General features: G+C 34.2%; 1 protein-coding gene across 8 annotated transcripts in view; it reads left to right on the forward strand.

Moving 5' to 3' along the window:
• The window catches only part of CCDC88A (coiled-coil domain containing 88A), a 124,624-nt gene that overhangs the window by 79,149 nt on the left and 28,514 nt on the right, over positions 1-16,961 (forward strand). For 6 of the 8 annotated variants that reach the window (XM_032292094.1, XM_032292095.1, XM_032292099.1 and 3 more), the window contains exons 15-19: positions 11-1,081; positions 2,738-2,865; positions 6,517-6,658; positions 12,583-12,747; positions 16,254-16,415. In XM_032292094.1, coding sequence (XP_032147985.1) covers positions 11-1,081; positions 2,738-2,865; positions 6,517-6,658; positions 12,583-12,747; positions 16,254-16,415 — 1,668 coding nt within the window. The remainder of the gene's footprint in view (positions 1-10; positions 1,082-2,737; positions 2,866-6,516; positions 6,659-12,582; positions 12,748-16,253; positions 16,416-16,961) is intronic. The other 2 variants (XM_032292096.1, XM_032292101.1) reach the window with 1 other exon arrangement.

Here is a 16,961-nt window from a genome sequence, read left to right on the forward strand (position 1 = left end):
TTCAAATTAGATTAAGATATTGGAACAGGAAAATGAACATCTGAATCAAACAGTGTCTTCTTTAAGGCAGCGGTCCCAGATAAGTGCAGAAGCAAGAGTGAAAGACATTGAAAAAGAAAACAAAATTCTCCATGAATCTATCAAAGAAACAAGTAGCAAGCTAAGCAAGATTGAATTTGAAAAAAGACAAATTAAAAAAGAATTGGAACTTTATAAAGAAAAAGGAGAAAGAGCAGAAGAACTTGAAAATGAATTGCATCATCTTGAAAAAGAAAATGAATTGTTACAGAAAAAAATAACTAATTTAAAAATTACTTGTGAAAAAATTGAGGCCTTAGAACAAGAAAATTCAGAGCTAGAAAGAGAAAATAGAAAATTTAAAAAAACATTGGATAGCTTTAAAAACCTGACCTTTCAGTTAGAATCCCTAGAAAAAGAGAATTCCCAACTTGATGAGGAAAACTTAGAACTGCGAAGGAATGTAGAATCTTTGAAGTGTGCAAGCATCAAAATGGCTCAGCTACAGCTAGAAAACAAAGAACTGGAAAGTGAAAAAGAGCAACTTAAGAAAGGTTTGGAGCTCCTGAAAGCATCTTTCAAGAAAACAGAACGTTTAGAAGTTAGCTACCAGGGTTTAGATATAGAAAATCAAAGACTGCAAAAAGCTTTAGAGAACAGCAATAAAAAAATCCAGCAATTAGAGAGTGAATTACAAGACTTAGAGATGGAAAATCAAACATTGCAAAAAAACCTAGAAGAACTAAAAATATCTAGCAAAAGACTAGAACAGCTGGAAAAAGAAAATAAATCATTAGAGCAAGAGACTTCTCAATTGGAAAAGGATAAGAAACAATTGGAGAAGGAAAATAAGAGACTTCGACAACAAGCAGAAATTAAAGATACCACATTAGAAGAAAATAATGTGAAGATTGGAAATTTGGAAAAAGAAAACAAAACCCTATCCAAAGAAATTGGTATATGTAAAGAATCTTGTATCCGTCTAAAAGAATTAGAGAAAGAAAATAAGGAGCTTGTGAAAAGAGCAACTATTGATATAAAAACGTTGGTTACACTACGTGAGGTAAATATATTTACCTAAATTAAAGGCAAATATTATTTATATTTTCAACTCAAGGTTTCTTTAATTTTTATTGGATCCTATCAGTAATTTGCATCATGTATTTTTTGTTGTTGTTGAACTAAGAAATACCTATAAATTGTATTTTTAAAATAATTTGTAGTAATAAAGTTTCCTAGTGGTATCTGACTTATTGCATTATAATTTTGAACCTTTATTTCAATATAATAAATGCTTGTTATTCTTTTTTTTTTTTGAGACGGAGTTTCGCTCTTGTTACCCAGGCTGGAGTGCAATGGCACGATCTCGGCTCACCGCAACCTCCGCCTCCTGGGTTCAGGAAATTCTCCTGCCCCAGCCTCCTGAGTAGCTGGGATTACAGGCACGCGCCACCATGCCCAGCTAATTTTTTGTATTTTTAGTAGAGACGGGGTTTCACCATGTTGACCAGGATGGTCTCGATCTCTGGACCTCGTGATCCACCCGCCTCGGCCTCCCACAGTGCTGGGATTACAGGCTTGAGCCACCGTGCCCGGCAAATGCTTGTTATTCTTATACAATGAAATGTTATTTCAATATAATGTTTGATCAAGACTCTTACTGAATTCTAAGTATAATAAAGCAGCATTATAGCAATTATTTATTGAGTGCTATGTGCCAAGTCTGGGCTGAAAACTTCATATAAGTTGTTAATACATGTACATAATTTTTACAATAAATCCTTTATAAGTATTATATCTATTTGTTTAGATAGAAAACTGAGGTTCAGAGACATGAAATAATTTACTGAGGATCACACAGCTAATAAATAGCAGAGTTGGATTATTGGATTCAAATCCAGATTTTCCAGACTCCAAAGCCCCATGAATTTTGACCTTGAAGCCAGAGAATGCAAATCAGGTTCAACTGTTCAACACTGAGCAACTAGTAGTTGCTTAAATCTGTGTATCAAGAAGAATTGTGAAACTTAGAGTAGTAGATTGGCAGTATGTCCTGTGAAACATTGTTGGTGCAAGTCAGAAGATCTATGTTTTTGGCTCTTTTTTGCCATCTCTAAGCATTATAGTATGTGATAACTCTTTAAATTCAATTTCAAAGTATGTTAGCATTCTGGCAGAAGGTCACATTGGGCTGTCTGCATTCTGCTAAAGAGGCATTGAGAGGGACCTTTTATTTTTTTCTTCTGTGGACTTATAGACATGAACAACAGGTTCCTCATGCCTGAACTTCTAAGAACATCCTCTAGTTCTTCATATCCGCATCATAGGGCCTCTTTCGCTGGAAGAAGGGATCTGGTGGGAGAGAAGTGTTATAGTCAACATATATTTATAAGAAGAAATGTGCACTAACATTCAGGCTCATTATTAAAAAGTAAATAGATATGTTTTTCCCCCAAATTTTTAAACCTAAATGTGTATTCACAAGTAAAGAGTTAAACTCTCTTTTAAGGCTTTGTTTAAATTATTAGCCAAAAAATAAAAAAATAATAAAGGAAAAAGTTATTTCAACAAGGTTATAATAATGAAGGAAAGGTTTAACGACATTTCCTGGTTCAAATTATATGTATTCCTAGATGGTGGCAATTAGAATCTTAGTTGACTTTCTTAGATGTTTATGCCCTTGACACTTACGTGAGTTTTGTATTTCTTTTAAAATAAGGATTTGGTGAGTGAAAAATTGAAGACCCAACAGATGAACAATGATCTCGAAAAATTAACTCATGAGCTTGAGAAGATAGGGTTAAATAAGGAGCGACTCTTACATGATGAGCAAAGTACTGATGACAGGTGAGTACTAAATCTATTTGGCAAACAGTTGAAAAATTTTTTTTTTGCTCATACATTAATTCTCTTCTGTACTAGTTATAGAAAACATTTATATATTTCTACTTTTGGTTTCTTTCTTCCCTTAAAGTTCTGTAAGGAAAAAAGAGGAATCATAGACAATATAATATAGATAAAAGAAAACAAAAAACTAAAACGTTACTATATAAATATAGTTACAAAATAGGAAAACAGGATGCCACCCAGGAAGCAGAAGCAGAGGCTGTAAATGCCTGTGAAAACATAATAAGACATTAACAACAAACAAACCTCTGGCTCATCAAACACAGTCAATTAAGCAAGTTATTTTTTCTTTGAATCATGTGCTTAATTGTCTCTTTTCTTTGGTTTATTTGCCAAAATGTTGGCTTAAAGATAAATGGAGAACATGTATGAAACAAAGAAAAAGAAAAGCAACTGAGGTAAAAAATAGTGTGGAAAACTAAAGCCTGAAAAGCAGGATAAAAAATTAACTCATGCCCTTTAATTTTAAAAATGATCAATATAGGTTTAAAGAAAATATGTATTCTCGCATGGTAATTACAATCTATTAAACAGAGTTAATATGATTTTCAAGTAGTCTATTATTTAACATCCAGTCAGCTCCATGGATCCAGCTGGAATAGAAGTTGTATACTGTTAAGAATATTATTTTATGTAGACTAGAGTTTCATTCAATTTTCGTAATTATATAATTTATATTTTATTTACTTATTACTGTTCCAGTATTTATAATCTGTATTCAATGTATATTGAAAAAATTAATGGTGATTACATAGTATTTGTTCATGTAATTTTGAGAATATTCAAAGTGAATAGGATAGAGTGATACTTAAAAAGTTAGTTGTGTAATAACAAAGAGAAACAATTTGAGTCATTTATTCTAGCAATCAGTTCAAGTCAAGCAGTGATTATTGAATTAATTATACAAATATTTCATGTGGAAATATTTTTATTTGAATTAATCAGATAAGTGGAGATTTCGTTGACTTTTTTTTTTTTTATTCAAACTGTTCCTGGAGACTTTTTAAAATATAGATACTGAATATGCATCCCCTCTTTATTCAAACAGATTTATTACCTAATATATGTAAGATACTGTGCTGCATGTTCTTTGCAAAAGAAAAAGTATAGTATACCCTATAGTGCTAATTGACTGTATTATAAATTTATGAACCCAGCTCTGGGTGGACCCTTCATACAGTTTGATTCCTCTTCCCAAACCTTAATTCATACAGTTAGCCAGTGTTAATTGAGCTTTTCTTTTCTGCAGATCACGTAGCATCTAAGTAGTGATAATGTTTCAACTGAACCTTAAAAAGTGACAGAGGTTTACAAGGTGGGAACAGTGTGGAAGGGCATTCCCATTCCATGTAGACAAAAGCATTTGTATAAAAGCACAAAAATGTGCTATGCAATTTTTAGAGTAATATAAAAGATGGATTACAAAAAGGATTAATTTGGAGGCACAGAGACCAGTGAGGAAGTGATTATAATGGTCTAGACAACATGTGATGGCAGTCATTATTTCCATATATTTATTTACATAATGAAAGAATTAGGCATAGGCATGGAGCTTTTTGGAAATAGAAAGTGGCTTGAACTACTAAACCAGCTTCTTTCTCAGCCAGGAAGTTAGTCTTTATATCATTAAAACAAAAAAAAATAACAACCAGAAGCTCACAGACATAAATTCCTTTAATGTGCCATGCCTTCCACCTTGGGATTTATGTATATCAATTTCAAATGATGTCCCTAATTCCTTTATTAGTCTAACTTTCCCATCTCTTTCTTTTTTTTTTTTTTTTTTTTGAGCCAGAGTTTGGCTCTTGTCACACAGGTTGAAATGCAGTGGCACAACTTCAGCCTCCTGGGTTCAAGTGATTCTCCTGCCTCCACCTACCAAGTAGCTGGGATTACAGGCATGCACCACCATGCCTGGATAATTTTGTATTTTCACTGGCCAGGCTGGTCTCAAACTCTGGACCCCAGGATCTACCTGCCTCATCCTCCCAAAATGCTGGGATTATAGGCATGAGCCACTGCACTTGACCTAACTTTCCCATCTTTCTAACTCATGATATTCTCTCTGAATTTTTTTGAAGGTACAACTTTTATTAAGATACTTATTCTTGCCATCAAGGAATATATCGTCTAATTTTGGAATTGAATGTATAAGTAGATAAATTTAAATGCAACGAAATAAATTTAGTAAGCCAGGCACAGTGGCTCACACCTGTAATCCCAGCACTTTGGGAGGCTGAGCCAGGCAGATCACTTGAGGTCAGGAGTTAGAGACCAGCCTGGCCAACATGGTGAAACCCTGTCTCTACTAAAAATACAAAAAATTAGTCAGGTGTGGTGGTGCATGCCAGTAATCCCAGTTACTTGGGAGGTCGAGGCACAAGAATCCCTTAAGCCTGAGAGGTAGAGTCTGCAGTAAGCTCAGATCGTGCCACTGCACTCTAGCTTGAGTGACAGAGCTTTGAGACTCTGTCTCAAAATAAATAAATAGATTGATTAATTAATTAATTAATTTAGTAGTAGAGTTGTAAACAGAGGTGATCACTCTTATCTTCTGTCTTCTCTTTCAGTATAGTTTACAGGATTATGTTTTCAGGTCTTTTATCCATTCATTCTGTATGCTAAGCATTCTCATACATCATCTCACCTGAGATCCTCATTTTTTTTCTCACTGTGTATCTCTATCAGGATAGACCAGAAGCAACTCAAGTGTCACAAATTCAACATATCGCAAATCAGATTCAATAAATGATTTTTAAATGTTGGCTCGAGCCAGTACAAAATGAGCAGATTTGTTCGCTGTATTCAATGAAATTAAAATCTAATTGAACAGAAAAATTTACATAAAAATTAATTCCAATAAAAGAACGTGGCAAAACTCTCATATACATGTTTTTATTTGGTTTTGTCTCAGGGGTCCTTCCGTTTAAGCAATGGATCATAAATACTACTTTGTGATACACTCTGAATTGTGTTCATACACCATCCTTTTTGTGAAAAAAGTGTTTGTTAATAATTATTCATGTATCTACCATTCAGAAAGTTAATTACTATCCTAACAGTCACATCCATCTCCCTCTTGCCACTCTGTCACCAGTATCCTATGCCATAAGTATGTCATTTTTTACTGTAACTACTCTGTATCCTGAGATAAAGAGTCTTCATTGAGTTATAAGTCTTAAGTGTTCACACATCCTTGCATAAATACTTTATTCATTAATATCATAGGCAAATGCTTGATGATATAATGAATCCATCTACTTCTTCTTTCTATAGATTGTATTCTTACAATACTAAAAGGGATATTTTGGGACTTTGATCTTCCAGATTCCTTGAACATTAATTATTGCTTTTGATAATCTAGGCCATAATCTGGAGCTCTCTGTTCACTCAGTGGTTTTGTTGCTTCATTGTCAGGATTAGTTTTAAAAGGAGAATGGGGCAGTAAGAAGAGGATAATTTCATTTGCCTCTTGAACAAAAAGGCTTTTATAAGACCCATTTATAGCATGAATATTTGTGGTCATAAATTATCTTTAAAAATAATTTTCTGACCTCCAATGATGAACTATATTACTTTGTACTTGGATAGTAGGTATAAACTTTTGGAATCAAAATTAGAATCCACTCTTAAGAAGTCTCTTGAAATAAAAGAAGAAAAAATTGCTGCTTTAGAAGCTCGATTAGAAGAATCCACGAATTATAACCAGCAGTTGCGCCAAGAACTTAAAACAGTAAGTAATTTTCTTGGAAAGAATTTTAATGTTCATTTATTTTATAAATATTTGGACAGAAAAATATAAAATAGAAAATAAAAATATAAACATTGATATTTAGTCTATTTCTTAGTATTCATAAACAGATGTCTGTCAAATGGATATGGTGTAGTTTATTCAGTACTATTTCATGTGTATAATGTCCTGCATGCTGTTAGGGATATATCAGAAGTGTGTGGGTGGAATGAGAAAGAGGCAGGTTTATTTTATTGGGGAAAGCGCTCAGTGTGATACTGACATTTCACTCTGGCACTCTTTTCCTTTTGAGGATCCAGGGAAAATTCTGCTAGGCAAAATATGAGTTTGAGGATACCAAGTTAGAGGAAAATCATATGTGTGTTATATAAGATAGCACCAGATCTCCTCATAAATTTGAGGTCTTTTCTAGATCTGTTTTCTTGTGATATTTGGAGGTATTCAGTGAAGTAAGTAAGCACGGCAGAGGCAACTGTTTATTTTCCTTAAGGAAGTAAATAAAAATATAAGGGACTTGCCCATCCCACAAGGCTAGTAGATAGTAGATTGGGAGAGTCATATTCTGGTTTATTCACCCTTTTATCATCTCTGCAGTGCCACGAGGAGTGGTCTTAAGGTTAACTAAACACTTAGACTGACAAGATTACTATAGGCTGCATTTAGAATCATTCTATTCAGAACACTGTAGGAAATACAAATAGATAGCAGGGCAGTGGCAGTCCGTCATCTTCACGTAGTCTTCTGAGAATCATCTTCCCACCAGATGGTTCAGGTATAAGAAGAGACACTGGATGTGTGCAGGACCTTCCCTGGCTTTGAATGCTCATGCTCATAGCAGCCATTACCACTTGCAGCAATTCCAAAGGCATAGATTTAAGATCTCCACAGTGCACATACCAATTATAAGAGTTGCTGCTCTCAGGGAAGTTCAGAGATAGGGCTGCCTATTGGTATTTAAAGTTCTCCTAAATAGCCATTTTTTTCAATAATCAATGTTGTCTGGTAACATAGAATGTTCCATTTACATCAAGATTTCAGAGGAACAGTTAACCAAAGTTGAATTTCTTATGTAGAAAGGGAAAGGCTTTTTTTTTTTTTAATCACTATTTGCCAACAACATTATTGCTATTTGTCACAGACATTGCCATGGAACATACCTTGTTACAGAATAAATTTTACTTAATTATTTTTCATCCAGACATTCTCAGAGCCAGAGAATAAATTTTAGAACTGTGTCTGGTTAACTAACGGGATTATCCAAAAAACAAATTTAAAAAAAAACGTACTTTAACCTGCCTTTTGTCCTGAATTTTTTTACCCCATTAGCAGTATCATTGAGTTACAAATAAAATGAACATCATGAAGCTAGTCAACCAGAGAATTGGTGTGTTTGGGTATGGGTTTCGTACTTGTGTTTGAAGTAGATATTTAAAATGCCGTGGGTCACGCCTGTAATTCCAGTACTTTGGGAGGCCGAGGCAGGCAGATCATTTTAGGTCGGGAGTTCAAGACTAGCCTTGCCAACATGGTGAAATCCTGTTTCTACTAAAAATACAAAAATCAGCCAGGTGTGGTGGCGGGCATCTGTAATCCCAGCTGCTTAGGAGGCGGAAGCAGAAGAATCGCTGGAACCCAGGAGGCAGAGGTTGCAGTGAGCCAAGATCATGTGACTATACTCTAGCCTGAATGACAGAGTGAGACCCCGTCTCAAAAAAAAAAAAGTATCATTGACTTCCACTTTCAGCTCTTTGGCCATAACTGTTATGGACTAGCTCCTGCTATGTAGTCAACTGAATTGCTATTGTTATAAACTTTTAATACTATATGTGAAGAGGCATTTACTTTAAGATAGACTGTGAAAGTTAAATATGAGTAGTATAAGGGTTAAAGTAACAACTAAATTAGTATGACAAAGAGGTACAGGTAATATGACCAAAAAAGGGAGATAAAATGGAATCATAAAAAATAAATCCAGGCCAGGCACAGTAGCTCATCCCTGTAATCCCAGCACTTTGGAAGGCTGAGGTGAGCAGATCACTTGAGCTCAGGGGTTTGAGACTAGCCTGGGCAATATAGGGAGAGCCTATATCTTAAAAAATCCAGCCGGGCGCGGTGGCTCACGCCTGTAATCCCAGCACTTTGGGAGGCCGAGGCGGGTGGATCACGAGGTCAAGAGATCGAGACCATCCTGGTCAAAATGGTGAAACCCCGTCTCTACTAAAAATACAGAAAATTAGCTGGGCATGGTGGCGCGTGCCTGAAATCCCAGCTACTCAGGAGGCTGAGGCAGGAGAATTGCCTGAACCCAGGAGGCAGAGGTTGCGGTGAGCCGAGATCGCGCCATTGCACTCCAGCCTGGGTAACAAGAGCGAAACTCCGACTCAAAAAAAAAAAAAAAAAAAATCCAAAAGACAAAAAAAGAAGAAACAGGGAACAAAGTACAGATTGGACAAATAGAAAACAAGCAGTAAGATGGCAGTTTTAAACTGAGGTATGTCAATAATTATGTTAGATATAAAAGGTCCAAACGCCCCAGTTAAAAGGCAGAGATTAATAAATTAGACAAAAAGGTAAGACTCATCTATATGCTACCTATAAGAAATCTGGATGGAAAATGATATATAATTCTAGAACTAACCGAAAATTGCTTGATTGGCTGTATTAATGTTAGACAAAGTAAACTTTAGTGCAATGAATAGCACTAGAGCTAAGGTAATTCATTGCGCAATTATAAAGGGGTCATTCCAGCATGAAGATAACAAGGTTAAATGTCTGTGCACCTAATAACAGAGGTATACCTGGTAACACAGCTGCAAAATACATGAGTCAAATATCTGTAGAACTGCATGGAGAAAGACAAATCCACAATTACAATTAGAGTGTTTAATACTCATCTCTCAATAATTGGAGAATAAGTAGAAAGAACTTAATCTACCAGATAAAGGGCTTCTATTAATAGCCTATAGACTAATCACCGTCCCCCTTTGATCAGGAAGAATACAAAGATTTTGCTCTCACTGTTTCTATTAAATGCTGTACTACTGATCCTAACCAGTGTACTAAGAAGAAATGAAAGGCATACAGATTTGAAAGGAAGAAATAAAAATGTCCTTCTTTACCTGTGACATGACTATATTTACAGAAAACCATGAGGAATTCACAGAAGAACTTTACAACTAAGGTGAACTTATCAATGTCACAGGGTAAAAGTCAATATATAAAAATATATTTTATTTCTCTATATAAGCAATGAAAGATTGGAAAATTAAATGTAAAAGAAAAACACCATTTATAAGACTATGAAATACTTACGGATAAATTTAAGAAAATGTGTGCAAAAACTCTGTACTAAAACCACCTAAGGAATAACTCAGTAAATGGAGATAAGAACCATGTTCATGAATTAGAAGACTCAATATTGTTAAAATGGCAGATTTCCCCAGAATCTCTTGATTCAACATAATCCCAATTAAAATCCCAACAGGCCAATTAATGAGCTGATTCTAAAATTTATGTGGAAATATTAATCAAATATTGGTTAAAATTGGGAGCAACTGGAACTGTCATGCATACTGATGCAAATACAAGATGTTATGATTAATTTAGCAAGCAGTATGGCAGTATCTCAAAAAATCCTGGCCCGTGGCCTGGCATGGTAGCTCGTACCTGTAATCCCAGCACTTCAGGAGGCTATGACAGGCAGATCATTTGAGGTCAGGAATTCAAGACGAGCCTGGCTAACATGGTGAACTGCTGTTTCTACTAAAAAATGAAAAAATTAGCTGGGCATGGTGGCGCACACCTGTAGTTCTAGCTACTCAGGAAGTTGAGCCACGAGAATCGCTTCAACCCAGGAAGTGGAGGTTGCAGTAAACTGAGATTGCACCACTGCACTCCAGCCTGGGTGAGTGAGTGAGACTCTATCTTAAAAAAAAAAAAAAGAAGAAGATGAAAATGCTACTTCTCTTCTCTCAAGGAAAATGAAAGCATAGATAAATAAATTTTTATAACAGCTTCATTCATCATCATCAAAAAATTGGAAATAATGACTAAAAGAAAAAAATTAGTGATGCAATCAACACATGAATAAAGCTTAGAAATATACTCAGAAACATATACACACACACACAAAGATTATATACACTGTTATTTTATTTGTGTGAAATTATAGTATAAGAAGAATTTTTGTGAAAGAAAAACAGTGGTTGCCTGGTACAGTGATCTTTCTAGAATGATGGAAGTGTTCTGTCATATTGATATATGGGTTACATAGGTGTGTGCCATTCTCAAAATTACTGAATTTCACTTAAAATCTGTACATTAGCAACTTGATGAAAATTATACCTCTATTTTTAAACATTACATTATCTTTGGGAACTGTTGAAAATTTGAATTCATAACCCAATTCACAACATTTAAAATTTTAATTACATTTTAATGGACAGTTTTTAAATTAACTCTAAAATACTTTGTTACAATTACTTATTTTTTATCTAGTCTCTATATTCATTTCCTCTCTGAATATAAAGATTTTGATTAATGATACATAAAGTTGAAAGAACAATGGGTTTTAAATGAGAGGCCTTTGGCTGGGCACAGTGGCTCACGCCTGTAATCCTAGCACTTTGGTAGGCCAAGGTGGATGGATCATTTGAGGTCAGGAGTTCGAGACCACATGGCCAACAGGGTGAAACCACATCTCTACTAAAAGTACAAAAATTAGCCAGGCGTGGTGGCAGGTGCTTGTAATCCCAGCTATTCAGAAGACTGAGGCAGGAGAAAGGTTTGAACCTGGGTGGCAGAGGTTGCATAGTGCCAGGATTGTGCTACTGTGCTCCAGCCTGGGTGACAGAGTGAGACTACATCTCAAAAAAATAAAAATGAAAGGGACTTGAGTTTTATTCTCAGCTCCCCTTCTTAATAACTGCATATGTTTATAGCCTTTCTAAACCTAGAATAAAGACCTTATGGGAAATTAATGTAAAATAGAGAGTAGAAATGGTGTCACTCATCTATTGTTATAGGGTGTTAAAAGTAAAAACAAAACAAAACCCAGAAAACTAGGATCATAGGGTACCCATTAGATTGCTTGTGAAACTTGACGTCACATTCTATCTTGGCATCTTTTTAGTCTCACTTCATTGTTTTCCAACTCAGTGGTGGCAGTATTAATTGTTGAGTCATAGGCTTTCTTAAGTTGTGCATTAGATGTTGAATTATAAAACATTTCTACCCTTCCCTCAATACAAATGTTGGGGTTAATTTGAAATTTATTTTAGGGATCTCCTAGGATAAACTAGTGATTCAAAATAGTTTAATAATTCAATACAAGTACAATAGTAAATTTAAGCTGAAGAGAAAGAGTTACTAAGTTAAATCTGGCAAATGTGGTCATGTATGATGAGTAAGTTGTTAATAGCAATCCAAGGATATAGCTTATCCAGGATTTTCTAGTGTGATGATAATCTACTTTAAGAGAGCCAACTGAGAACTAAAAAATCCTGAATAAGATATATCCATAAAATTAATAATGTGTCAAATCATTGTGCTTTACATAGACATATCTGTGAAATTTCTAAACTGGTTATAGATAGCTGTAAAAAGAATTGTTATTAATTAGAAACATACCTAAATCCACTTATCTGGGGGCATTTTCACTACAAACAATAGGATTTGACATTACAGGATACATTGTAGGAGCATGCCACATAAGCAGAGTATGTTATATATTTCTAGGAGAAAAGGATTTGCATTTTCAAAATCACAAATCATACATATTATTCATCACATTTAAAAATAAATTGCCTCTCATATTCATCAGACCAGCCCAGAGTCAAATTAATTGTGAGAAATGTAACAGTGGTGATTTTTTTCTCCTCATCAAAATATTTTAAATAAAACTTTAGGTGAAAAAAAATTATGAAGCTCTCAAACAGAGACAGGATGAGGAAAGGATGGCACAGAGCTCTCCTCCAACATCTGGTGAAGACAACAAATGGGAACGAGAAAGTCAAGAAACGACTAGAGAACTTCTGAAAGTTAAAGACAGATTAATTGAAGTAGAAAGAAATGTAAGTATTTTTTAATTTTAGTAGGAATAGTTTTTTTTAGAAATAGAGGATAACTGGATATATTTATCTTAGATACATTTTCTAATATTTAAACAATTCATCACACTTAATAAGAAAATTCTAGTCACATAGGCCTTTTTCTATTTGTTCCTACCTCGCCTGCCTTTTTGCTTCTTCTGCCTGAAACACATGACTGGCTTCCCTTAGCATTTGGGTGGCATATCATATGTCCTGCAGAAGGTCTTCCCTGACTTCTTCCCCCAGTAAAGTTGTTATACTCAACTTAAACTGTTCACTATTTTTCCATTTCTTAGTTTTTTTCATAGCACTTTTCACAGTTAAATTATATTTTGTATTCATTTATGAAAGCAGGTAATTTGTCTTTCTTTTTTACCACCTTTACTATCTAGATTAGTGCCTGGTAGGTATTAGACACTTAACAAATATTTGCTAAGTTTGTTCAATATATACTTGATAGTAAGCAACAAGCAAACTAAGTGAACAACAAGTATTTACCTTTCATAAGTTGAATAAACTTAAGGAACTTACACAATAACAAGTAAAATAGTTGTGGTGGTAGTTATTGTTTTTTAATTTAACACAAAAATAGTACCTTTTATAAAAAACTAAGCTAAAACCAAAAATTAATCCCCACACCATTGATTACTACTTTCTTATTCAAAAAGAATCACTATAAACAGTTTATCTTCCTAGAAAATGTTTTTGTCATTTATCTATATGTAGAAGTATATTTCTTTTACAAATTTATACCTGTGGGATCATGCTATATGAAATTCCTGTTTGTATTTTCAGTTAATGTTATCTTGGAGATCTCTCTATTTTAGCAGATGTATATATATTTCATTTTGTATAATGACTACCTATTATTCCGTAGTATGTTACCATAATTTACTTAAATAAATCCCACATTTCTGGACATTTAGGTTATTTTTAAACGTGTTCATAGAATGCTAAATTTCTGACAGTGAAGTTGCAAGGCCAAAGGATATATATACATATGTGTGTGTGTGTGTGTGTGTGTGTGTGTGTGTGTAATTTTAATTGATAATTTCTATTAGTATTTAAAAATCACATCAATTTTCTTTTCTTTTTTTTTTCCCCCTTTTCTGAGACAGGGTCTTACTTGTCTCCCAGGCTGGAATGCAGTGGTGAGATCATAGCTCACTGAAGCCTCATCCTTCTAGGCTCAAGTGATCCTCTCACCTCAGCCTCCCAAGTACCTGGGAGCACAGGTGCACGCCACCACACCCAGGAGACTTTTGAATTTTTTGTAGAGATGGGAGTCTCACTATGTTGCCCAGACTGGTCTCGAACTCCTGGCCTCAAGTGATCTGCTCTCCTCAGCCTCCCAAAGTGCTGGGATTGCAGGTGTGAGTCACCACACCCAGCCTAAAAATCATGTCAATTTTCAGTCTCACTAATAGAGTATACCTGTCTTTCCAGATGAACACTGGATATTACCTAGTGTTTAATTTTTGTTAAAGCAATAGGAGGAAATAATTTGTACATTTAAAATTGTGAGTTAGGCATTACACATCTTTCATATATTTATTGGCCATTTATAAATGCCTATTTTTAATCAGTGATATATATACCTATGTTGCTTGGATTCATAATTATATTTCAGAAAATTAAGCTGGCATACGAAGTTCTATAAGGTGAACTTTTTTTTCTTATTGACTTCCTTTATAAATTTCCATTGGAAAAAAATTACTTGATATATTTTAGAAAACAGGGTTGTAAAGATGGTTAGCCATATAATAGGCTGGTAATTTTTGTGTGTTTGCCAGTATTATATTTGCTAACTTCTTTTTTTAATTTTTTTTGTTTTTTCTTTTTTTTTGAGATGGAGTTTCACTCTTGTTGCCCAGGCTAGAGTGCAATGGTGTGATCTTGGCTCACTGCAACCTCTGCCTCCCAGGTTCAAGCAATTCTCCTACCTCAGCCTCCTGAGTAGCTGGGATTATAGGCATATGCGACCATGACCAGCTAATTTTGTATTTTTAATAGAGACAGGGTTTCTCCATGTTGGTCAGGCTGGTCTTGAACTCCCAACCTCAGGTGATCCGCCCGCCTCAGCCTCCCAAAGTGCTGGGATTACAGGCATAAGCCACCGCACCAGGCCTATATTTGCTAACTTCTTTCTTTTCCATTGTAATTTTTTTCCTGCTCTAAGATAATACCCTCTGAGCTATCTCTTCTATTCACTATAGACTATAGGATTTTTTTCTTATTTCCAAACATACCTGGAATAATCGGTAGTGTTTGTACAATTTAGTTTCTCAAGTGCTTAACTACAATAGTATTTCACATACATATGTGGAAAATGGTTCACCTCTGTACTGGGATGGTATATAAATTCATCAGTATCAGTATTCTGTTTTTTCTAGTACACATTTTTTCATCCATTTTATTTGAATAAACAAAAGAGAAGTATAATATCATAACTCATCTTAAATCATTTTGTTTCCTCAGATTCAATTTTATATTAATATGTGGATCAAGTCCTGACCTGCCTTTTACACAGTGACATGTAGTGTATATAAAGCCAATAAAATGAATGTTATATTTACATATACATATGATAAAAGGATCTATTGTGATTCAATTGTTAACTTTTTATGCATACTGCAGGGTAGACCAATTATGACCTTTTGTACATTAAAGTTTTATTTCTGTTTTCTGGAGGGTTCTTTGCTTATATGTTGCTGTTGCTGATTTTTTTTGTTATGAAATTTAATTTAGAAATAATCCTAAAAATATTCATGACAGGTATTTTAATATGTAATTGTTGATTTGCATAGTAATTCATATGTTTATAAAACTCAAATTTGGCCTTATGTATTGGAAAAACTGAAAATTGTGTGTTTTGTTTGGAAATGCTCCAGGAGTCTTACAGCTGAAATAGAGTTTTAATGGGTATTTTAAATCATGAGAAAAATTTTAAAAAACATCTGTGTTAGGTCTGTTTTAGACTAAGATTGTTCCTGTAAACCTGCTTCCCTTCGAAGTATTCGTGTTTGGAATATACTTAGTTTTGCCACTCTCTCTAGGACCACCACCCACTTATGTATATATTTGCCTTTGGGTAAATTAGAAAAGATACACCTCCTTGGTTGGACACAGCCCCATTTATTCTGAGCATTCCGGGAACGTTCAAGCAGTATTAAGACCATACAACCGACAATTCCTTTCTAGTTTGTACATTAATCAATATATTTAGAATGCGATTTTTTAGGATATTGTGATACAGATAAGACACAGGCACAATATTAAAGCTTTAGTATTATTGCCTTCTTTCTGATAAATTAAATGTTTACAATTTGGGATGGGGAAATGTTTTGGTTTTTTTCTCAAGATTGTTGGGGTTTTTATGGATTAAAATGCTAATAAATAGTCATTATATGAAATTCAGTATGTTATAGAAATATGTTTTATATTGCCATTATTGTTAATATGTTTGGTTTCTGGTTTTGTTTTTTAAGAATGCTACACTGCAAGCAGAGAAGCAAGCATTGAAAACTCAACTGAAGCAGCTTGAGACACAGAACAATAATTTGCAGGCTCAGATTCTTGCACTTCAGAGGCAGACAGTGTCATTACAGGAACAGAATACTACTCTTCAAACACAGAATGCCAAGCTTCAGGTTGTAATATAATATTTTGGGAATATTTAACCAAACTCTTGAATTATGCTATTAAAATAAGGGAGGCTAAACATGGAAACATTGTTTCTTAGTGAATGAACTTAACAATTAATTAAGATAAATGAAAATATTTTTATTTAGTGCCATCAATTTTTAAAATATCAGAGCCTTTAAATATTAATAAATTCAGTTAATACATCTAAATAAAGATAAATTATATTTACTTTATGGTCTTTCTGCCATTTCAGTAAGTTGATTATAATAATTTAGATGTAGAAACCCTTGCTTTAGAATATGGTTGCAGCATACTATTCCTTATTTCACTTTTGTAGCTTTTGTCATTTTAGTTAATGGAAAGCAGGACAGCATAGGAATATCGTCTTTAGGCTTGTCATAAGTTCAAAGGATCCATCTTTCACTTAACACCGCCAGTGCCTTTTCAAACAGAACAATCAGGTGGGGAAAAGTTCAACTCTCTGAAACCTTTTAAAGAGCAGAAACAAGTTTCCTCTCCAAAGCATTCTTCTTTCTGTAACTCTTTTCTTT

The sequence above is a fragment of the Sapajus apella genome, unplaced genomic scaffold, assembly GCF_009761245.1.
Source record: "Sapajus apella isolate SASKATOON/1434 unplaced genomic scaffold, GSC_monkey_1.0 scaffold26, whole genome shotgun sequence".
Taxonomy (NCBI): Eukaryota; Metazoa; Chordata; class Mammalia; order Primates; family Cebidae; genus Sapajus; species Sapajus apella.